At 47.9% G+C, this 22,620-nt stretch overlaps 2 protein-coding genes across 20 annotated transcripts; one reads left to right on the top strand and one right to left on the bottom strand.

Moving 5' to 3' along the window:
* The first annotated feature begins 72 nt into the window (after nt 1–72).
* Nucleotides 73–10,512, top strand: Oard1 (O-acyl-ADP-ribose deacylase 1). Of its 19 annotated transcripts, XM_063267496.1 has the most exons (8): nt 199–441; nt 575–845; nt 1,049–1,125; nt 1,485–1,629; nt 4,001–4,059; nt 5,009–5,121; nt 6,425–6,531; nt 7,760–8,448. In XM_063267496.1, the coding sequence occupies exons 3-7, from the start codon at nt 1,087–1,089 to the stop codon at nt 6,525–6,527; spliced, it is 459 nt and encodes a 152-aa protein (XP_063123566.1). In that variant the 5' UTR covers nt 199–441; nt 575–845; nt 1,049–1,086; the 3' UTR covers nt 6,528–6,531; nt 7,760–8,448. The 19 variants fall into 19 exon arrangements, with proteins under 19 accessions (XP_063123567.1, XP_006244532.1, XP_063123566.1 ...); XM_063267497.1 differs by lacking the exon at nt 575–845 and having other exon boundaries at nt 73–441; nt 1,046–1,125; XM_063267492.1 differs by having other exon boundaries at nt 199–853.
* Nucleotides 8,945–22,458, bottom strand: Apobec2 (apolipoprotein B mRNA editing enzyme catalytic subunit 2). Its single transcript, NM_001106883.1, has 3 exons — nt 22,205–22,458; nt 12,778–13,341; nt 8,945–9,324 (listed from the first exon to the last, which is right to left on the bottom strand). Exons 1-2 carry the CDS (start codon nt 22,333–22,335, stop codon nt 12,798–12,800), a joined length of 675 nt encoding a protein of 224 aa, NP_001100353.1. The 5' UTR covers nt 22,336–22,458; the 3' UTR covers nt 8,945–9,324; nt 12,778–12,797.
* Nucleotides 22,459–22,620: the final 162 nt, after the last annotated feature.

Raw genomic sequence — 22,620 nt, 5'->3', positions numbered from 1 at the left:
CCATAACCCCGGCCAATCTGGCCCCGCCCCTGGGAGGAGCACTGCGCAGGCGTTCCAGAGGCCCCACCCACTTCCTGGATTTGACACCGCCTTCCGACAGAGGACTACGCAGGCGCCTTCCACAAGCTCCGTACTAGTCTTCTTAAACACCGCCCTGAGTTATATACTACGCAGGCGCTAACACGCCTCCACCTTTTTTTTTTTTAAACTGTCCACCTATATCTAAGCGTCCACTGGGACCCACCCCCTAGGGCCAAATGCGCAAGCGCTCTTCTTCTCTAGTAGGGGTCGGTATTTCGGTACGCATGCCTGAGCGGCAGCGGGAACCTACGGAATTTACCGCCGGAAATTCTGAAGCCTTTACTACAGAGAGCGGGCACGGCTACCTAGCTAGAGAGGCTCACTTCCGCCCCGTTAAGGGATGGGGGCGGCCATCTTAGAGTGCGTACAATCAAAGGCTTTGGCGGGATTTGTTCTGTGTCGGGGCGCTTCTGTTGCTTCCCATCTTCGAGGGTTTCATCTCGAACCCTTCCCTGCGTGGAGGAGGGCCTGCTGACGGCCGATTCCTTTGCAGGTGAAGAATGACCCCAGCACCCACTTTTCTACGGATCCCAGGACTTCCCTCCTTAGAGTAGGAGAGAATGAGAAGTCATTTCACACTTTCCTTCCTGCACCTCCAAGACAGTTGGTGATCGTCCCCTGAGAAGCTGTTCTCTCCACCTGAGTTCGATTCACTCTGATTGCCGCTCAATGCGCTTGTGGTCAAGTCTTTCCCATTCTAAGCCATATTCTCTGGGGAAATACTGGACTGTCCTAAACCTACCCTGCTAGGAGAAGGCTTGAAAGTAAGGAGGTGTGTCTTGGGACCGCCTTTTCTTCCGCTCCTGGAAAGCTGTTTTGTGTTGCCTCTTAGAGATTGAGTGAACTCAAATTCAGAGATAATACGCTAAGGAGGTGGGGAAAACTAAATGGGTTGTCAGGGTGATCTGAACACGCGATGTTCAGGCTGCCTGCGCCGTTTTTACTTGCTTTTCCTTTTCATTAGCAGAAGAAACTCTTAAATTCTGGAAATAGCGACTCAGTATCATGGCCAGCCGCATTAATGAAGATCCAGAAGGAAGTCGAGTGCGTAACAGCTATTAAATTTATCGGTGAAGTGAAATTCAGAGTAATTGAGGTCAAAAGCATAAACACTTTTTAATTAAACCAATAATTGGATTCTCGCCCCTCCCTGTTTGTTTCTCTCAAGCTGATTTACTGGGGAAAGGCTAATACAATCCTAGGCAGATAACAATCATCCCTCACTTCCCTTTTACAGATACTTTAAAATTTAGTGCTTAATTCTTTAAGATGGGAAGGGATGTTTTTAATTCAGAGTGTCAGAGAAGCAGGTTTGGGGCAGTAGGGGTGGGGCTCTGTTGAAGATCTGAAAGGAGAAACAGTTTTCTGGTTTTAACCTTTTTCTTTTCCTTTGCACATTTTAGATCACTTATGTGAAAGGAGATCTTTTCGCATGCCCCAAAACAGACTCTCTAGCCCATTGTATCAGTGAGGATTGTCGAATGGGTGCTGGAATAGCTGTTCTCTTCAAGAAGAGATTTGGAGGGGTGCAGGAACTGTTAAGTCAACGTGAGTTCTGAGAGCATCGTATCCTGTTTCATGCTGGCTGAAGCCTGGTGTGGTCTTCCATTAGACTCCGTGTACATGTACAAAGAGATTTCTGGTGACTGCTTTTAACTGTTAAGGGGTTATTGTTGCTGTTGTGCAGCTACTGCTGCTAGAGTTTTTTGTTTGTTTTTTTTTTTTAACTTCCTCAAGATTGGCATCTGATGTGATTTTTACCACACTAATCAGAGTTGTCAAAGTTTCCGGTCTCTTCCCCCTTTTTGTGTCTGAGTTTGCAGTATGCAGATACATGCATGTAAGGAGGCCTGGGGTTGGCACCATCTGTCTTTGTTTGCTCTCCACCTTTTTCTTTTGAATCTCTTAATAACATAGAGTTTGTCCATTTAGCCCCATTGGGTTAGTGCCGGGCATCCTGGATGTGTTTTTCCAGTTTGGGCTCTACAGTGTGTACCTGACACCTAGGTTTTATGTGGGTGCTAGGAATCACCCCAAGATTCTCATGTTTGTGCAGTATGCACTTTACTGATTAACTCATTGCCCCAAAGTTGTCCTTCCAAAGTATTTCACTTCTCTCAAACTTTGGTTAACTGAAGGCCTTATCAAGTTCCATGTGCTTTGGCGGTCAGGGTCCTGTCCTAAATATTACTCTGTTCTTCCTTAGAAGTAGAGTCTCATTGTGGAGCCTAGGCTGGCCTGGCACTTGGCGTGAAACATAAGTTTGTCTTGAACTCTTAGCAGTCCTGCTGGCTCAGGCTCCTGAAAATGCACATTACAGGCATGAGCCACGACAGCAGGCCTTCTCAACTTAATTCTTCACAGTGTGATTTGGGCCAGAAATGGTTGCAAGACACCTCGATCCCAGTGATTGAGATATAGAGAGGGATGAATCACAGTGAGTTCAAGACAAGCCTGGTCTCCATGAAGAGTTCCAGGCCAGCCCGGGCTATGTACTTAGACCTGTGAAGTGTGGTTTGGAAACCACTTTACAGATCCGTCCACCACTTTCTGCCAGTGACTTTAAATGAGAACTGTGTATTAGAGTACATCTGGAGCTTCTGAAATAATCTCGGACTATAGTTCAGCCCTACCCTCTGCAGAAGAGCTAGTTCTCCAGACTGCTAAGACACTGTACCATTTTGTATAAAGCTGGGACAAAAGCTTACTGCCTTTGGTTACAGTTATTTAAAATGATGACATTAGTCAGATGGCGGTGGTACATGCCCTTAATGTCAACACTTAGGAGACTGAGGAAGATGGATCTCTGTTAGTTCAAGTCCAGCCTGGTTTACAGAGTGCGTTCTAGACCAGCTGGGACTGTTAACACAGAGAAATCCTATCTTGGGGAAACAAACAAGAACAACAACAACAGAAATGATGGCACTGTTTCTGAATAGATAATGGAATAACTTAGGACCTTCAGTGGCTCTCATAGCACTGTGTGGTTGCATACACCTCTGATCCTCGTAGTCACGAGGCAGAAGCAGGCAGATCTCTGTAAGTTCAAGGTCAGCCTGGTCTACAGAGCAAGCTCTAGGGCAGCCAGGGCTGCATAAAGAAGTAGGGAGTGGGGTGCAAAGGAGGAGTGTTCTTATAATGTCTAATACAACACTGAAAGGTGGTTGTTGGGATAGGGGCGTGATTCAGTCACTGAACAAGCATGAAGGTGGACGTTTCATCCTCAGAACCCATCTTTTATTTTTGTAAAGCTAGGCACAAATATGTTTGTTCCCAATCCTGGGAAGATGAAGGTAGGTGGATCTCTGTGGCTCACTGGCCAGTATAGCTGATTCAGGGAGCTCCAGTCTCATCGACAGAGCCTGGCTCAAAAAAACAGAAGAAGAAAAAGAGAGAAAAACAAAATATTAGATGGGGTGGGGATGTTGGAAAGATGGCTCAGTGGCTAATAGCAGGTACTGCTTTTGAAGAAGACCCTAATTTGATTGCATCCACGTGGGGTATCACAATTGCCTGTAACTCTGGTCCCAGGGGATCTGATATCTCTGGCTTCCACAGGCACCTGTACTTGTGCACATACGCATACATGAACATAATTTAAAAATAATAAAAGTAAATACTTTGAATAATTAGATGGAAAGTAGTTGAGAAAGCACTCAATATTGACCTCTTGTCTCGTGCCCACCTGTACATGTGTGGATGTGCACCCCCCACCCACACACATATATACAAGATCTCGTGAATAAATATGTTTGACAACTTTTGAATAGCGGTCCATTCTAAGACAATTTTAAGACATAAGTGAGCAGATCACAGGAATTGGGGTAAATATGGTCAGGTCTGTAAAAACTGCTTTATCATAAGTGTGGAAATAGACCTTCTTTTTCCTTTTTACTATTAAATAACTGTTTGCTTTTAGAAAAGAAGTCTGGAGAAGTGGCTGTTCTGAAGAGAGATGGGCGATATATATATTACTTGGTAAGATGGGGCAAATCGTCATACCGTGTAGATTGGCAAGTAGATGACTTCTCGGCATTGGCAACGCTCCATCCTAGACAGCAAAGGATGCCAAACAGCTCCCATTTCACTTAGCTCCGCTCCAGAGGTGCTGGCTGCTTGGATCACTGGCAGGTGTACCAGGCTGCCCCAGTTCCATGGCGAGACAACTTTGCTGTCCTCTATGGGCCTGTGGTCTAAGAGTGGCAGACCTAGGGCGATCCACTGTTATTTCTTAGTCATAGTGAGAGGAAACCATATCTCAAGAGAGATTTCCCTTAGGGCCTTTAGTCTTCTCTGTTAAGAGCCACTAAATGTTCTGTTCCTCTCCTGCCTGCTTTGGGGAATATAGGATATAGGATTCTTTATCTTTTACCCTATCTTGGTCCTAAAAGAGGTTCCCTTCCTTACAGTTGGGGGCGGGGTGGGAGTGATTTAGAGCCAACCCACAAGCCTTTACTTAAGGATAGCAAACACTTGGGAGACACACTAACCTGCCACGTGGGGTCTTAAAAGCCAAGACTGCTTTTCAGTTAGAAGAACTGTCTCTTGCTGCTGCTGCTGTAGAGAAATAAAAAGCCAAGGAGCATGATTTCTAAATGAACAGGCTTTGAAGGGGGTTGCTCAGGCAGTATGAGGGCTTGGCACAGTGTGCCCCTTCACCGGGGATCTTAGGCATGGCAGTGGGTTTGGCTTTCCTATGCCGACGTTTTCCTTGTTACTCACAGAGTGTTTCTCAGTCACTGATGGGTTTTCTCTGGCTGGAGGATGTTGCCATCCCTGCTTTAAAGAGTTAAGTGAATTAATCTATAAAGCCGTGTTTATTCTTAGAATTTTCTGGGTGTAGAGGAATCTGATCACTGCTGCTTTGTTGACTGCTGTACTGGGAGGTGGAGCTAATGAGAATTCGAATCCTTTCTTTTGTGTTCAGATTACAAAGAAACGGGCTTCACACAAGCCAACGTATGAGAATCTACGGAAGAGTTTAGAGGCCATGAAGTCCCATTGTTTGAAGAATGGCGTCACTGACCTCTCCATGCCCAGGCAAGGGAATCCTGAATTGATTGGTGAAATTTAATCTCTAACTTCCAGGCCACGCCTAGAGTGTAGGTGTAAACAGGTCCTTGTTTGTCAGAGCTCCCCACTAAGTGGCCATGCTGCCATAGCATAGCTGTCTTCTAGCTTGACTTGAATGAATCCGGTGAACGATGGGAGGCCCACCCGCCTCCTCTCCTCCATGGGGAGTGCCCGTGGTTCTGTGTGTGAAGCGCTGGCCTCTACCCCTAAAGCAGTGGAATCTCAGGATGGAGACAGAGCAACTGCCTTCCCCTCGGGCTACTTCTGACCTCAAATTGTTGGTGCTAGGAAAGTTGTCAGTGACCTCTGCCTTTTATGCTACATGCCAGCTTGTGTTCCTGTGGGTAGCAGTCAGAGTGTCCTTGATGTCTGTCTGAGGACTTAAATGATATGGTCTTCGGTGACCCTTTGCTTGAGGACCTGGTCCATATCCCCTCTCCTTTTATTATTCTAGTAGTTTTCAGTCTTTTTATTTCTTAATGTGCATTAGTGTTTTGCCTGCATGTATATCTGTGTGAGGATGTTGGATCGCTGGAAGTGGAGTTACAGACAGCTGTGAGCTGCCATGTGGGTGCTGGGAATTAAACTCCTGGTCCTCTGGAAGAGCAGCCAAAGGCCCCTCTCTAGCCCATCATCCCTTCAGTGTACTCATGGCTTATATAACAGGAACTTGAAAGTCACTGTTCAGGAACTTTATTGTCCCGCTATCATATAAATTGGCAGTTTTAAGCAGCCCCTTTGTCCCTAAGGCTGCTGAGGATCAGTACAGTGTCAGATTAAGGGAAAGTGTCAGGTGGTAGAGTTGACAAGAGAAAGAGCTCACTCCGGCTGCAGCCGGCGGGGTCTTTGGACAGTCCGTTTTGATTGTTTTCTAAGATCCTCCCCCTCTGTGTGCTCCTAACATTGTTATGTAAAGTGCGTTTTAAACACAGGTACACTCACCTACCTGCCACTCAAGTTACTTTTCCTTGAAAGAGGGGAGCTAGGCTAGTGGCCTCGAGTCAAAGACTGAATAATTATTAGAAAGTAATTAGAAATAATTGGAAAACAGATATGAGGGCCGCCTAAGAGCTGTCCTGAGTGAGTCGACTTGGAGCTCCTTCATCATGACTTCCTATAGGTGTGAGCCAGGGTGACTGCTTTGGTCAGAGCTCAGAGGGAGAGGGAAGGGAGCTGGTTCCTGAGTGCTTTCACCATAACCAGGGTTGTTGTTTTCACCCTTGATCTTAATCAAAAGACAAGGAAAGATGGTGTTTTCTTTTGCTCTCAGGATTGGATGCGGTCTGGATCGTCTGCAGTGGGAAAATGTATCTGCAATTCTTGAAGAGGTGTTTGAGTCAACAGACATCAAGATTACCGTGTACACACTCTGAACAGGTGAAGATGTTGGGTGAGCCCAAGGCCATCTACGAAGCTGGAGCCCCAAGCAGCTGTACCACCTCAGAATGGGCAGAGGACAGTGTGTGTGAGGGCGTCTCTGTCACAGGCCAGCTGTGGCTTTCTGTACTCCAAGATGATAGGGAGGGCACTGTACCCAAGCAGGAGGGTGAGGTTTGTCACTAGCCAGGAAAGCAGGTAGGGAAGCTTAAGTTTTAGGGCCCGCTTTGCTTAGCCACTACTGCATTTGTTTGTCTGGCCACTGGGTGGCAGCGTTGATTCTAATTCTCTTTCTTTTGAAGAGAAATTGTGGGAAAGGTAAACTTTCAAGATTCTTTGACATCTTTGTGTTTGTGCATTGGTGTTAGTCATCAGAAATCATCACAGGAGAGGGTTATGGTCATGATATCACAGTGTGTCAAGAGTGCAACAATAAACTTTTCCCTTGGGTTCATTGAGGTTTGCACGCGTGAACGTTTGTGTTCTGGATCTTGGGGACAGGCTAAACCTGGGACTTAATTTTGAAAAGCCAGGGTTCACTGGGAAGAGCAACAAGGTAAGAGGTAGGTATGGACAAGGACTGTGTCCGCCTGGTTACAAGGTGGGGTTAGAGTGCTTGGGGGCTCTTTACTGTCTGCTGTATAGTTGATGTGACTGGACATGCCTGGACTTAATCAGGAGGCCAGCAAAATAACACTAAAGACTCAGGGGCAAAGACGAGTGGTGTTTTCCCCTCCCTAAAGATTGTGACACGCAGCGAACTGGAATCTCAGGAGCACTACAGTGATTATTGTCCCTTTTCTGAAACCAAGGACAAGCACCATGTCTGTGGTGGGAAGATAAAGCCCATGGCTTTAGTCACTGTTCTGTTATTAGAGTTATTGGGGCAGCTAGGAATCCTCCGTACCCCAGAGTGGTGGTACTGCACGTTAACACAGCCAGACTCCCCACAGACTAGTCTAGTGGATGCTGGTTGGTCAGGAATGGGCGATTGTTCCGGTGTAAAAATAACAAGTAAGTTAGAAGGGGCTGTGAGGACACCAGGAGAGCGCTGGTGACATGATCTGGGTACGTGAGACATGTTCTTAGCAGACTGCAGCCTGCTGCCTGAGGCTGGGAGGTGGGGGGGTTGGACAGACAAGTTCTACATGGTGGTGTGGGAGGAGGAGTCCATTACTGACTTAGGCCAAAGCTTTCATTAGAATCTTCTGTGTGTCTAAAATTGTAGGGGAAAGCCTGAATCCATGAAGCAGATGAAAGCCGTGATGGGCAGGCAGATCATGATAGTCACTCGGGGAAATCTTTCCGTTCCTTCTCCCGTGGATCGACTCTGCAGCCTTTCGTGTTAGATATTCCTCCACCACCTCCACTTCAGCTCCTGTGGAAACATCTGAACACTTGGTCACATCAGTAGCTCTCTAGGCTCCTTTGCTTTTAAGGGGATTATGGTTAATAGTTAATTTTTGTCAGGGAGCTTGATTGGCTGTCGGTGACATTCTGGACCTTGGCAGGGATGTGATTAAGTGCCTTTGGGTCAAATTCCAGTGACTTATCGAACATGAAACCTGAGGAAAGGAGAGCGGCCTGATAACTGGATGAACACCACCTCCTCAGAAGCCCAGTTAGTCTGCCTGACAGACACCCAAGCACCCTGACAGACACGAGGTGTGCTTTCACTTCTGCGAGGACTCAGACAAACCCTTTGGGAAGTGACCCCTGCTCCCATCCTGTCATCGTTTCCAAGTGCTGCTTGTTGGAGTCTCACGGTGTGAACATTCAGCTGTTACTTTTCACCCCCACTTTAGGGAGAAGAAAGTTGCTTATTGCTTGGCTGCTGGGATGTGGATGTCATAAAATTCTGAGCCTTGTGTCCCCCACCATACTCAAAGGACAGGAAAAGCCATCCTTTACATACAATCCCAGGAGCGCATTGTTTCTTTTTTTTCAGTGTTCAGTAATGCTGGGGATGGACCGAGGGCCTTGCGTAGTCCACCTTCTGGTCAACCCAGACGCTCTGCTGCCTCACACTTTTACTTTACGTCAGTCAGTCTCCTGGTTGCCACTGTATATCAGGCTGGCCAGCCCACATACCTCCAGGGATTCTCGAGCCTTCGTCTTGTACTCAGATTCGTGCTTCTACATCCTGCTTCATGTGCGTTCTGGGGATCTGGAGCCAGGTTCTCGTGCTTGCAGCAAGAGCTGTACACCCTAAGCCATTGCCATCTCTCCAGCCCTCAGGTCAGGACCATGGTGGGAAGTCAGCCTGGGAGAGCGTTCTTCACTGTCAAGACCTGGCTTCATCTTCCTAATGCCATGGCTTGGTTCTTAGCCTACAAAATCCCTGCACCTAGGTATCCGCTCTCTGACCATGGGAACTTCCCAATGTCCCACTTTCTTAAAAGAACAGGCCACAAAAAACGCTATTTCCTTTATTGATGTTGCTATTTTGTCTTTTAAAAAGCCAGCTCAATTCAAAACACTTTTCTAGATGTATTTTGAGGTCAAACCTTGACTATGAATCTCTGTCTCAGGCAGCACCCCTGGAGAGGCAACAAGACCCTCCACCCCCAGGTACCTGCTGCCCACATCACACGTTTTTCTTGTCTTCATTTTCCTTTCTTCCAAGAGCCATGTTGGAAGGCATGGCTGAATGAATGATGGCCTGAGATGTGTTTTGAGTTCTCTGAGGGGAGGTAATGGTAGGTATCAGATGTCCAACTCCAAGTAGAATCAGGAAGCCAGGCATGTCCCGGATGCCATCCTGGTCATTGCTCTGAGTGGCAGCAGGCAGACCTTCATGGAAAACAGCACGTTACTGAGAGCCTTGCTAACTCCCGACAGCCAACCCTCAGAGATAACTAAAGCCTCTTTTGCTTTCCCTAAAAGACCCTGGATGTCCTCTCCGGGACCACCTGTGCTTCCCGGCTGAGCTGGTGTTGGGGTTGTCTCTTCACTGCTGTGGTGGTGTTAGCACAGCCCCAGAGATCTGTTTGGAGTCTGCTCTCTTACGTTAAACACACAATACAAATGCTCTGCTGTAGCTTTGTGTGGTCCAGAACTTACAACAGACCAGGCTAGCCTTGAACTCAGCTGTCTACCTCAGCTTCCCATGGGCCAGTCAGCCAGTCTTTCTTAAAGCAAAAGATAAAAATAAGAGATAGACAAATTGTATTTCTAAAGTGCTTGCTTTTTAGTGAACTTTAAGTAGGGCTGGCTGTTCTTAAGGGGCATTTGTAGACTGTCATGGCTTTTTTTTTTTTTTTTTGGATTGTATTTGACCTGCCCTCAGGAACTCAGAAGACCCACAGATATGCCAAAGGAAGTGTGCTGATGGGTTCAAGAATATTGTTGTGCCCTGGGTTCAGTCCTTAGCTCCAAAACAAAAACAAAAACAAAAAAATGTTGTATCTGTATACCCAAGAAGGAGTTAAATTCTTTTTAACATTACACTTATTTATGTGTACAGGGGGCGGCATGTAGGTTTGGAGGTTGAAGAATAACTTTGGGGATTAGTCCTCTCTTTCCACTATGTGGGTCCCATAGATGAAACTCGGGTCTTCAGGATTGGTGGTGAGCACCTTTACTAGGTGACCCGCTGGCCCAAAATATTCTATTTTAAAATAAGCTGACTTAGACACGTACTTCTCCCTCGTACCGGATTATTTACTGAGTGTCAAAACCCCCAGTGATCCAAATCTAAAACTTTAATTATCATTGAAATTCACAATTTTAATTAAAGTAAAAAAGATCCCTGAAGACTTGCTAGTTTGGTAGCTGGCAGAAGTGGGCTGTAAAAGTCTTCAAAGGGGCTGGAGAGTTAGCTCAGTCGGTTAAGGAGCAAAGCTGGACACCTGAGCTCCATTCCCGGGGCTCACACAGTGGAAACACAGCCCCAGCTCTGGTAAGTTGTCCTCTGACCTCCGTGTGTGCCTTGACATGTGCCCCTTCCACATACACATAAATAAATGTAATCTCATTAAACGTGTGGAATTTTTGTAGGGGAGGTGGTTTTGTTTTTGAGGTAGGGTATGTAGCCCAGGCTGGCCTATAAACTCTCTATTCTCTTCAACTCACCTCTTGGTGCTGGGAGCATGGGCATAGACAGCCATGCTCAGATTATTTTTATTCTCGTTGACAGAGCTAGAAACTGAATCCAGTCGTATGCATGCTAGAAAAGCATTTCACAACCCTATCGCAAATCTTTGGGTTTTGTAAGCATTCTACTGTCGAACTACCCACAGCCCACACTCTTGGGTTTTTTGTTTAGTTTTGACTCTTATTTTCGAGACAAGGTCTCATTCCGTAGCGTGGGTTAGCCTGAGACTTGACATAACCCAAGATAGCCTCTAACCCATAATCCTCCTGCCTCTCTGCCTCTGGAGTGCCAGGATTATAGGCACACAGCACCGAATGCCTCTCCCCCTTGAAGACCGCAAAAGAAAACACGTCAGGGTTAAAATTAAGTCAGCAGTCACCGTTCTGGTGAGTCTTATGCTGGCTACTAGTGGTGCTTGCACTAACAAAAGTCTTTGAGGAATTTTAAATTAAGCAAGTTCTGCATTTTCAGGGATCCACCATGAGTCTTTCTTTACTGCTGTCACGACCCAGTCTCCTGTGTTACTTCATGAAGCATCTCTGCTCTGTCCCTTGGCTAAGGAGACTATTCTGAGAGTGTGTCCGCTTGGACAGGAAGATGCTCAGCCTGAGGATGCCTGGGCACCCCGTGGGCACGCCTAATAGCAAACACCTGCCAACACACAGGGCCGGAACCTCAGCCTTCCAGAACATGTCCGAGAAGCTGCATCTTCTCTTAAGGGTACTGGAAGTGAGAAACGTCAAACACAAATTGGATGATCTTCATGAACGCATGCTGCGTCCATGTTTTATGAATACGGGAGTCGTTCCAAAATTAAACTCGGGTAGGAGTGCAGTGAGGATCCTTCACCAACAGCAGGGGATTTTGATCAGTAATACTCTGGCCTTGGAAAGGGGTTCAGTCACAGCAGTTCTGTGGAAGCAAACTAGATCAGACCAAATTCAAAAGATAGCGAAGGATCTTTTACCCTCTTTCCTGAGGATAATTGGCCTGTTTCTGTGAGAGTCTAATTTACCCTCAGCAAGAGGCCAAATTGGCCTTAATTGTGTCCTAATTATTTGCCTAAACAGCTCATCTTTATTTCCAGTTCTCCTATCACCTCTTGACATCTGTAGGAGCCGGCTTCTATGCTGTTTTAGTTACAAACACCTCTTAACCCTTTAGACACTCACCTCATGGAGTTTGACTCTCCATGAGTTAGTTCTCATGGTGATTCCCTTTGAGAAGAATGCCCTAGCCTTTATGCACCCACATAGCAATCACCGAGAGCCCTCAAAGAATAGCCCTCTGAAAGCAAGAGGGCAGATCCGGTTCAAATGGAAAGTAGGATAAATACAGGGCTAGAGAGATGGCTCAGAGCTTTAGAGCTCTGGTTTCTCTTCCCAACAACCGGGGTTTCATTCCCTACACCGTGTGCCTCACAACTGCCTGTAACTCCAGTTCCAGGGGGATCTAATGCCCTCCTCTGGCCTCCTTGGGTACAAGGCATGCACACGGTACACAAAAATACATACAAGCAAAACACCCACACATAATTTTAAAAATAAAAAATGAAAAAAAAAAAAGATGAAAAAAGAAATTCGCCACCCAAGACTGAAAACCCTGTGTTACAGAAGAACAGAGGCGGTTGGTGACTTTGGAACTAGGGATCTAGAAAGCATCCAACAGTAAGGGTCTTGGAGTCTCTGGAGTTCCGGTGGTCCTAAGCCACCATGTGAGTGCAAGGAATCAACCTGAGCCCTTTGCAAGAATAACCAGTGTTCACAACCACTAAGCATCTCTCCAGCCCTTATTTTCTACTTTTGTGCGTCTGCATGTGGATCTGAGCAAGTGCATTCTAGTGTCTGGAATCCAGAAGTGTTAAGTACCCTGGGACTGGAGTCACAGGGAGCTGTGAGCCACTCAGTATGGGTGCTGGGAGCCAAACTTTAGAGCAGCCAATGCAATTAATGGAGAAACCATGTCTTCAACCCTAACACTTGGATTTAGGTAGGGGGATTCAGAAACAATGTTCTTGAATGTTTCTACAACCAATCCATTCAGAGGAATGCAGCCCATGAGACTCGCGTTTCTTCCTACCTGAGCTCAAACCTTTCTGCTCAAGTGAACAGTTAATAGAGAGACGGTGCCAGGGCACCAGGAAAACTCACGGAAGGCTGAGCTCTGTTGCCTACTTCAGGATGTCTGCCAACTTCTCCTCATAGTATAGGAAGTTCTCCTGAATGTCCTCCCAGGGCTCAAAGGCCTTGGATTCACCCTCTTCTTGCTCCACAAAATTCTGCCAGAGGTACTCGAAGTCCTGGGGTTTCATGATGCGAAGTTTGCAGCCCGCCTCCTTCAGCTTCTTCAGGGCGGCCTGGACCTCTGGCTCCTCCCACATGAAGAGCCGGCTCACCAGGATGAGCAGCCGCAGGTTCTTGGTCTTGCTGAGGGTCTTGAGAATTCGGTCGGCGCAGGCTGCACAGGGGCTGGAGGACACATACCAGGTGACATTATACTTCAGGGCCGGGTCGAAAGCTGGCAGGATGGTGTTAAAGAAAGCCTCCTCAGCGTGGGCACCAGCGTGTTCATCCTCCAGGTAGCCCTGCGTCGCCTGCACTTGGCCTCCCTTGCTCTGTGCTTCGACCACATAGCAGAGAAAGGTCTTGTTCCGCCCGGAACTGTATTCCACGTTCCGGAACTGAAACTTAAAGAAGTTGACAGGCAGTCGCACCCTGTAGGTCAAGGGGACAAGAAGGGGATGGTGAGTCTTTGTTTCTAGGACCTAAAGCAGGCAGATCTCCAAGGCCCGTTTCATTCTTATTGAAAAATGAGCCGCGTCCATGCTAACACTGACTACACACACTGAGTGGATCCCAGAGGTTACGGGGGCTTGCTACTCTTCTAGAAGACTTGCGTTTACTTCCCAGCCCCCATGTTCAGCAACTCACAACTACCTGTAACTCTAGTTCCAAGAGCTCTGACACACATTTCTGGCTTTCAAAGTCACCTGTACACATTCAGTGACGCATACACATCAATATGAAAATATTCACCCCTCCAAAACAATACGGTCTTTTTACGTATCCCTGGCTGTCTTGGAACAAACTATATAGACAAGGAACTCACAGAGATCTGCCTGCATTTACCTCTGAGTGCTGGGAGTAAAGGCATGAGCCACCATGCTTGGCTCAAAAGTAAATCTCTCACATAGAGCTCAATGGGAGGGACAGAGATAATCTGGATTTGAGTTTGTATTCTTATTACCCCACTAAGAAGTGACCCCGATGTGTCCACATTTGACCTAGTTTCCCTCCCTCATTTCTTTCTCTCAACAGGGTCCAGTTAGCCCAACCGGCCTGGGACTCCAGCTCATCTTGCCTCAGTCTTCCAAGTTCTGGGATAGTGGGTGAGTGCCACCCCTGTCCCATCAGCACACTCCACAATGAGGCAGTAGGATGTGAAATTTCTCTCGATGGAACAAGACAACGACTTTACAGAGTGTCTCATGCCTTCCTTTCTCATCGAAGCTCACATAGATTGCATTTTGGTCATGGAATGGCCTATATCATGTAATACAGTGTTCTCCTATTGGCTGCTTCTCATTTGAAAGGGGTTTCACATGATTATCTGTAAGAATTACCTGTACGACGAGTCTATGCAAGGGTATACCACTGGGTGATTAAGCTTGTGTCATTTCAGTCTTGAAAGACTTGGCCCTTGGCCTCCATGTGACTGTCATCTAGCGGCTAGAATCTAGTTAGACTGCCGAGATGTAAATAAACAGCCCAGAATGCTAGAACATTGCAAAAGTGGGCAGGAGAGAATCTCCGGAGTGTGAGGATTGGTTCGTCAACCTGACTAGATTAGAATCACCCGGGGATACCACCTCTAGGCATGTCTGTGAGGAAGTTTCCAGGGCATTTACCTGAGAAGGGAAGAACTACCCTGAATTTTAGGAACCATGGCATGGGCTCAGGTCTCAGACTGATGGAAAGAGAGAGAGAGAGAGAGAGAGAGAGAGAGAGAGAGAGAGAGAGAGAGAACGCCAAGCACCAGCGTTCCCTGATTCCAGCTTCCTGGCTGTGGATGCCATGCGACCAACCACCTCACTTATGCCTTCCAGGCTCCAACGGGTTATATCTCCTCAGACTGTGAGCCCAAAGAAACTGTTCTTCCATTGCGTTTGGTTACAGCAACAAGGGCAAGCTTTAGACAAAGTGTGGAGGCTCTTGAATGTTGCACCTTGATTCGCGAGGCCATACAAAATGTCTCCCAGTTCCTCAAGAAAAGTGCGCTGTAGGTGACCTCCAGGGAAGATCGCAGTGGTGCCACCTGGCTGATGCAGCATGACTGGGTATAGCCTGAGGTTGATCTCAAGAGCCCACTAGATGTCTTAGGACAGTGGACTTGGTAAGTAGAAGGTTTAAGGGGAGAGTTATATCAGGCAATAAATGGAGTGGGGGTAGCTGGGCATTTTAAAGACCAGCATGCCATTAATGAGCGGAGAGGCATAGGAGTTGATGATCACATTCTTTTAAAATTATATTTACTTACTTATCCACGGGGAGGAGGCACCCGTGCCAGTCATGTGTGTGGAAATCAAAGGACAAAGAGAAGTTGAGGCCCGGGGTGGGGATGGGGTGGGGGTGGAGCTTGGGTAATGAGGACTGACAGCCAAGCCAGCGTCTTTTACCTGCTGAGGCTGCTTTGTGACCCTCAAAGATTATTCTTATTTTCCTCTTTCGTGAGTGTTTTCCTACAATTTAGACCTGTATAGGTTGGGGGGGGGGAGTGAAAATGAGATTTTTTTTCCAAGTCAGGAATGGAAAGGTGTTGATTTAATTATTAATTAATAAATCCCGGTGACAATGTCGCTGCCCGCCTCAATTCTTTATGTTCTCAAATGAAAGAGACACACATACACAACCTTTGTATTTTAATACGCCCTATGCAGCGCAATAGCTGGGAGACTGCCTAGCCTCCATGCTGGTAGACTCTATCTCCCATGGATAATTCTGAATTACTACTTACTAACTTCTGCGTTCCATTTTGGCTACTCCGGACCCATTTGTATAGCCCTTTGGGCTCTGCATTCTTGGCCCAGAGCCCAGGGCGCTCTCCTTGCTTCTCTACTCCTATTGGCTGCTGGTATCTTTATTACCAATCAGAACCAACTGGGGGCGGGTTCCCAGAAGGTACCTGCAGACCCTCTTGTGCAAACAGTTTGGGGACAACATTATTAGCATTTGTAAAACAAAGGAGGAACTCCTGCCAGAGGTCTTGCTTGGTCGCTAGGCAGGGGCATGGCTCCCTGAGAGTGCTTGCCAGGCCAGCAAGGTCCCCAGTTCTGCAGAATAAACGTGCAATCAACGTGCGGACACCTGCTGCAGAGCGTGGCCCGGGACACCACTAACTCACTCATCGCCTGTCTCTTTGCTTCTTCTCTCTCCCCAGGAGGGTCAGCATACTCCAGGGCTGCAGGGGAGGCCCCTAGTGTCCCAAACCTTGGCTGCTTAAAGAGAAGCAGCCGAATGTTAGAGCACAGGAAGTCCCCCGCCTCCACGGACCTCCCCACACACACCTGGGGATTTAACTTCCCCTTGCTAAATGTTCTCCACTCCCGTTCCCACTCACCCTGCTGTCAAGGTAAAGTTCCCAATATGAAGATGGATCTGTCTGAGGTGAGGACCTAGCCCCCGGATTCCCTCAGGGCTATATTTAGCTCTCTAAGCCCCTCCATCCCAGGCTGAAAGAGTTTATTATTTACTTCACATTGCATCAGGACCAAATCTCCCGATGTCTTTCTTCATTTGAACCGGAAGAAGACTCCCTGGTAGTTCCACTTCCCCACCAGGCCACCCTCCAGCTCTATCTATCTGTCTATCTATCTATTTATCTATCTATCTATCTATCTATCTATCTATCTATTTGCCCAAACTTTTTTTTTTTTGGACGTTTAAAAATTTTTACAAGATTCCTTTTCTCCCTTCCCAAGACCAACCCGGAGCCTCCCCTGTGCAGAGTCCTGGGAGAAGGAGGTGTCGGTAGTCCTAAGTCTACCTTACGGGCCTGGGACTTTCACAGTGGTTGCTCCATATGGTACTTTGAGCTTTTTTCCCCTCCTGGTGCTCTTTCCCTTCCCCCGACGTCCAAAGCATTGCTCCAACTTTGCTCACTGTAGCCTCATTAAAAGCAAGAATTTGGCTCAGCCGACAGTAGCAAGCTAGCTCAATGGATGAGAACTGAGTATGGCTTGAAGCCCCTCCCTCATAAACTCTGACATTTGCCCCCTCCTCTTCTTCCCTGAGCATGAAGAGAGGACCCAGAAATCTTAAACCCATGGGAGAGGAAGAAAGGTCACCTCACTATAAATATCCATTTCTGAGCCAGTTCTGCCAGCAGCCCAGGGCCTGTCCTGCCCCTCACAGGGCCTCTGCTCTAGCTGCTTAAGGGAGGGCCTGCGGCCTACACTTTCCTTTGGCTTGGCTAGAGCCTGAGCTTGCTTGGCTCCTTCCACTCCTCACTAAGGCTTTCTGGTGAGGAGCATAAAGGTCAAATGAGGTTCTTCGGGTTTCCTGTGAACTACCTCAGTCAAGAAAGGGCTGGCTGAGATCTGACATCGATGCAGGGAGCTGGGTAAAAGGAGTATCTCAGGCCACTGGGGAAACACAGGATAAACCAAGACTTCTTCGCCCCTTAGGGGGAGAGAGGAAGCCGAGGCGTCTAGTTTCTCCACTGCAAACCTTTCTTCTAATAACATAGTGCGGCTAAACATTGCTCTCGACCTCAGGGGATTTCCCTGCTAAAGAGGCAGTGGGCATTGTCTTCTGTGTAATTGTGCACGTGTGCACATGTGTGTTGGGAGGGTAGGCTAGAGCGACAATTGGCCAGAAGTCTTGTTTCTCTGTATTTAGTCACTCATTCGGGTGTAGACCTGGGGTATGGTTCCAGTCCTCTCTTTTAGGAACTGGGCATTGAGTGGAACAAATAGGGAAAATCAGAACCTAATATCTAGCTGAATGAGGGGGACCTGATATGGGCATATGTAGTATGTTTTTTCTAAGGTGTAAACTTTAAAACATTTGCGTTTCCTAACCACAGATATGCAGTGAGAGGGAGCAGCACAGGAATCCCTAGAATCTAGCTGGTCAGAGGTGAGTTGCTACAAAGTAACCCTGAAGTGGAAAGTCCAGATCCTTCAGGAGGGAAGACCCGATACTGACATGTTCAGGTTCCCCTCACATCTGTGTAGGTAGATCCGGCGCTCTCAGGAACCACCTTTCTCAGACCCACTCACTATGGGATGCCGCTCAGGGAGAGGAGGGTAGAGCAAAGCGGACGATTCTAGAACAGGCGAGGATGCCAGATTCGCAGGGCTGCATGAAGCTCTCTGCCCAAGGCAAACAGGAAGTCTGTGTCTTCTCTATGGGAGACTCTCGTTCCACAGTGTTGACCTCCCTGAAGGCCAGGGTGGCAGTCGGTGGACTGTTTCCTGGTTCTAGTAGTGCACTCCCCAGCATGCTCCAGAGACCAGGGTGAGACAATGTGGCCTTATGAATAGGGCGTGAGTGTTAGAGCGGACGCCTTTAACCCAGCACTTGGGGGTGGTGGGGAGGGCAGAGGTGGGTGGATCTCAGTGAACTGGAAGGCAGCCCGGTCTACTTAATTAGTTCCAGGACAGCCAGAGCTACACAATGAGAGCCTGTCTCAAAAAAAGCCTAAAGTGTTTGCTGTGCAAGAGTCAGGACCCAACTTTGAATTCTCAGAACCTAAGTAAAAAGTTAGATGTGGTAGGGCCCTTGCCTGTAACCCAGGCATTCCTAAGGGAATATAGAAAGTAGAAACAGAAGCCACCCTGGCAGCTCATGGTCCAGCAAATGGACACTGTGGAAAAGGCACGAGGCCCTGCCTCAAAGAGGTGAAGGTGGGGATAGACCCTCAAGGGAGTTCTCTGACCTCCACATGTGTACCTCATGGTATGCATGCTCCCACGCTCACACAGCTTGCACGCACACACAACTGGTGTTGAAGGCTCACTGCATAGACGTGAGTGAGCAAACCACTTACATGCATACAGTAAAATAAGCAAGCGTAGAAGAATACGGTGTGGTGGAAAGAAAACTCACTCTGCCATGTATCCCCAGTCTACCCCTGTGACAGCAACTGTGCCGTCTACAGACACATACATGATGCCACACTTACAAGGATGGTGCTAGGTCAAGCCAGGGTCAGCCATGGCAGACATGGAAAGATGGGGATCATGTTGTCCCTCAGCATCCCAGTGCTTGCTGCAAGGGCATGCCTGGGAAATTCTGTCTGTGCTGAGAACCGCACGTCTCTCTGTATTCTGCTCTTCTCTGTGTAAGAATCCCTCTCTCCATTTCGTCTCCTGTCACAGTGGCTTGCGAGAGCCTAACACACGGAAGTGCTCATTCATTAGGTCCATTCATTGGCCCTGCAAATATTTATTGAGTACCAGTTGAGAGCTAGGGATAGAGTGATGAGTGAGAGCCCTTGCTCTCATGTAGGAGAGCTATTCCGACAGAAGCAAGCAATTCATGGGTGGCAAATATTTGTGGATATAAAGATCCTCTTTATGATTTGCTTGGGGGTAGTGGTTGCTTTGTGGTCATAAAGTCCTGGGGTTTGTGCCCTATGACTCTGGCTAACCTTGAGTAAAGTTCTGTCCCTCCGAGGTTTAGTTCTATATGCAAATGACCGAGTAATTCAACCTCTGGGACTTGGAACAATAGTAGACACTTAATAAGTCTCTGCTACTATTGATGGATGACATCTTCTCTAAGCCTCAAGTTGAATCATTCAAAGGACCAAACCACAAAAAGAGAAACTTCTGGAACCGAGAGAAATGTACCCAGCTCTTCGTGGGAAGGAAAAAAATTTCCCTAAGTTGTAACACGATTTCTATATCACCACCACCACCACCACCATCATCAACACCATCATGTGTGTGTATGTTTGTTGCACATGCTGTGTGGTGTGGATACCAGTGTGTGCATGTCATGCCACCTGTTTGGAGGCCGGAGGACAATGTTCTCCCTTTGTGCGGGTTCTGGGAGTTGAACTCAGGTTGCCGGCTTGCACGACAAGCTCCTTTACTTTCTGAGCCATTTTGCAAGCCTACTATTTGCTGATTTCTTCTGGTGTAAACCCTGCACTGTGGAGACCTCAGAGTAGCGGTGGAAAACCCTGAACACAGTCCAGGGAAGAGGTGGGCAGAGTCGCCTCTCCAGATGCGAGGATCTGCCTTCAGCCCACACGGATAGTTTGAGACCCTTTCCCGAATCTTCCACTATCTTCCTTTATTCTTGTACTCGGGACTCTTTTCTGTCTGTCTGCCTGTCCATCCGAAGTGCCCCATGTAAACAGAATCACAACAGACAAATCTCTCTCCTTGTTCCTCTACAAACCCTCCTCACCCCAGACTGTTCCTGCCAAGTGACCCCTACTCTTCTACGAGTTTCAGCCCAAGTCTAAGGAGCATTTTAGACCTGTGGCGTCTAGACTAGGAAAGGAGCAGCTTCTCGGGCCCTGTAGGAAAGAGGAGAAGGAGAGACATCTTTACTGGCCCTGCAAAGACACAGCCATACCTCTGGGCTATTTTAAGTATCTGTTTATCCAGAGAGGCCCGAGAGACAGATCACCACAGCTGCTGTCTGTGTGCAAGAAACAGAGCTCCACCTCCATCCAGAAGTGCTCTCAGAGCTCAGAATGGTACCCCTCTGTGCCCCTTTCTCTGAGCCTTGAGTCATAGGAAACCTCCAACTCTCATTTCCATGGGAGACCTGTGGGCAAGACACTTAGCTAGGAATCCTAAGACCGAGTACTGCTTCCTGGTTCTCTGGTCTTAGATATATTGTTTAGTTTCCCTGAGTCTGCTTCTCTTCTCTTCTCTTCTCTTCTCTTCTCTTCTCTTCTCTTCTCTTCTCTTCTCTTCTCTTCTCTTTCCTCCTCCTCCTCCTCCTCTTCCTCCTCCTCTTCCTCCTCTTCTTCCTCTCTCTCTCTCTCTCTCTCTCATCATTACCTGAGGGTGAATAACCAAATTCTATTGACCACATCTTGTGTTGTGAAGCCTTAGACAAATGTCAGTTGTTAGAGAACCTTCGGGCTCCGTTGCCCTGGGACCCCGATGTGTGTTCAATTCAAATAACAGTCTAATTGTGTTGTTGACCCACCTTGCCCTGTACCTGAGAGATCAAAAGCTGCATAGAGCGGAAGGTATGTGTGTAACCCAGGACAGCATGGTCCAGGACGCCGGGGTGTCAGTAAAAGGATCCTCCGCCATAGACGAGCCACTGGAATGGAGGGCCCTGCTGGCCTATTCGCCCTAGGCTTCCCCTGTGTCTATATTAGTCTGTGCCCAGCTGGTGCCTTAATCCTAGGATGAGAGCAAGCTTATCTGGGTAAGCAAGAGTGACTAGAAGTTCAATGGCTACTCACATCTCAGGAACCAAGCAACGTTTCCCCCTGGGCTCTCTTAGAAGTCAGAAAACATCTGAGCAGGAAGGGACATTAAGAATCAAGTCGGGTAGCTTCCTCATGTTAGAAATAGGAAAATGGAGGCCAGGCCTGGGGCAATACAGGTCAAACATGAAACAGCCAGTCCAAACTACTCCCCAGGGCTGCTTCTCCTCCTTCATGCCTTTGTCCTCCTGAGACTCGGTGTGCCCTCACCCAGCCTTTGTGCATTGCTGTGAAGGGGAACCATAGTTCAGGGAGGAAACTTGCCCTCCCAGCCCCTTCCTACTTTGCCTTGGATTTAGTGGCATCTTCCTCTCTAGGAGTAGAGAGAGGTAAAGAGGAAGACTACTTGTGTTCATTTCTGGAGATGGCACAATCTGGACGAGAGGGGACCCTGTAGACAAATTTGAGCCCAGTTGCTATAGGCTGTGCCTAAGCAGTCTTGGCGACGACTGTCTTGCTGGGGCCATCTTTAAATGTGCTGTTCTCTCCGGACTTGTTGGGTTTGGGCTAAATGCACAGGCAGGTGATGCCCAATACCCAGCAAGCCCGATTGCCACCAGGGCTCCTCCCTCTCCACAGCATCCATACCACCACTCTTCCAGAAACTTCTCTCGGCGGGGGTCCTATCCTGCCTTTGCACATGGTCAGAGATCACCATGAAGAAAATGTCGTGTAGTTTCATTCTGTGGCTTCCGTTCCCGCCCGAGGCACTCCTCCTACATCCTTCTGATTAAGAGGTCCAAGTTGTCACCTCAAAAAGCCAGGAGTAGCTGGACCTGGTGGTACGTGCTTTTAATCCCAGCAATGAAGAGGCAGAGGCAGGAGGAGAATCTCCGTGAGTTCAAGGCCAGCCTGGTTTATGTAGTGTGATCCAGGCCAGCCAGAGTTACAGGGTAAAACACTGATTCAAATACATACATACATACATACATACATACATACATACATACATACATACAAGATGCCTTTGCTGCCATGAAGCCTCCTGCTAGCATACTGGACACAGAGCTCATAGCTGACCTTGGCCTCCACTACTCTTGTCCTAACCTTCCACAGCCTGCTCAGACCCCATACTCTCCCAGGAAGGAGACCCAGCCCCTATACAAGGCTTACCCAGTGACGATCTCGAAGGGCGGCAGATCGATCAGCTCCTTCAGCTTCTCAGGGTCTTCTAGGTTCTCCAAATCGTCTCCGTTCTGAGAGGCTGGTGCCGCGGCCTCAGCGGCTTCTTCCTTCTGAGCCATGGAGGAGCTGTGACTGGGAGAGGTGGAGAGGTTGCCAAGCCAGCCAAGGGCCTGGAGGCAGAGTCCCAAGCAGCTGTCAGCAGCTAAGCCTGGCTGGGGATGACAGAAAGAGGACCAGGTTTGGTGCTCCCCACAACTCAGCTGCAGGTTTTATAAGTAGGGCCTCCCGCCCCGCCCCTGGAGCTGTCTCACTCATCTTTTTTTAATTGAATGACTGACGGGTGACAGGGTGGGGGAATGGAAACTCTGGCCATGTGTATTCCCCTATTTATCAGCAGGCAGACA

The sequence above is a fragment of the Rattus norvegicus genome, chromosome 9 (assembly GCF_036323735.1).
Source record: "Rattus norvegicus strain BN/NHsdMcwi chromosome 9, GRCr8, whole genome shotgun sequence".
In the NCBI taxonomy this organism is placed as follows: Eukaryota; Metazoa; Chordata; class Mammalia; order Rodentia; family Muridae; genus Rattus; species Rattus norvegicus.
This window is presented reverse-complemented; position numbering and strand designations above follow the sequence as displayed.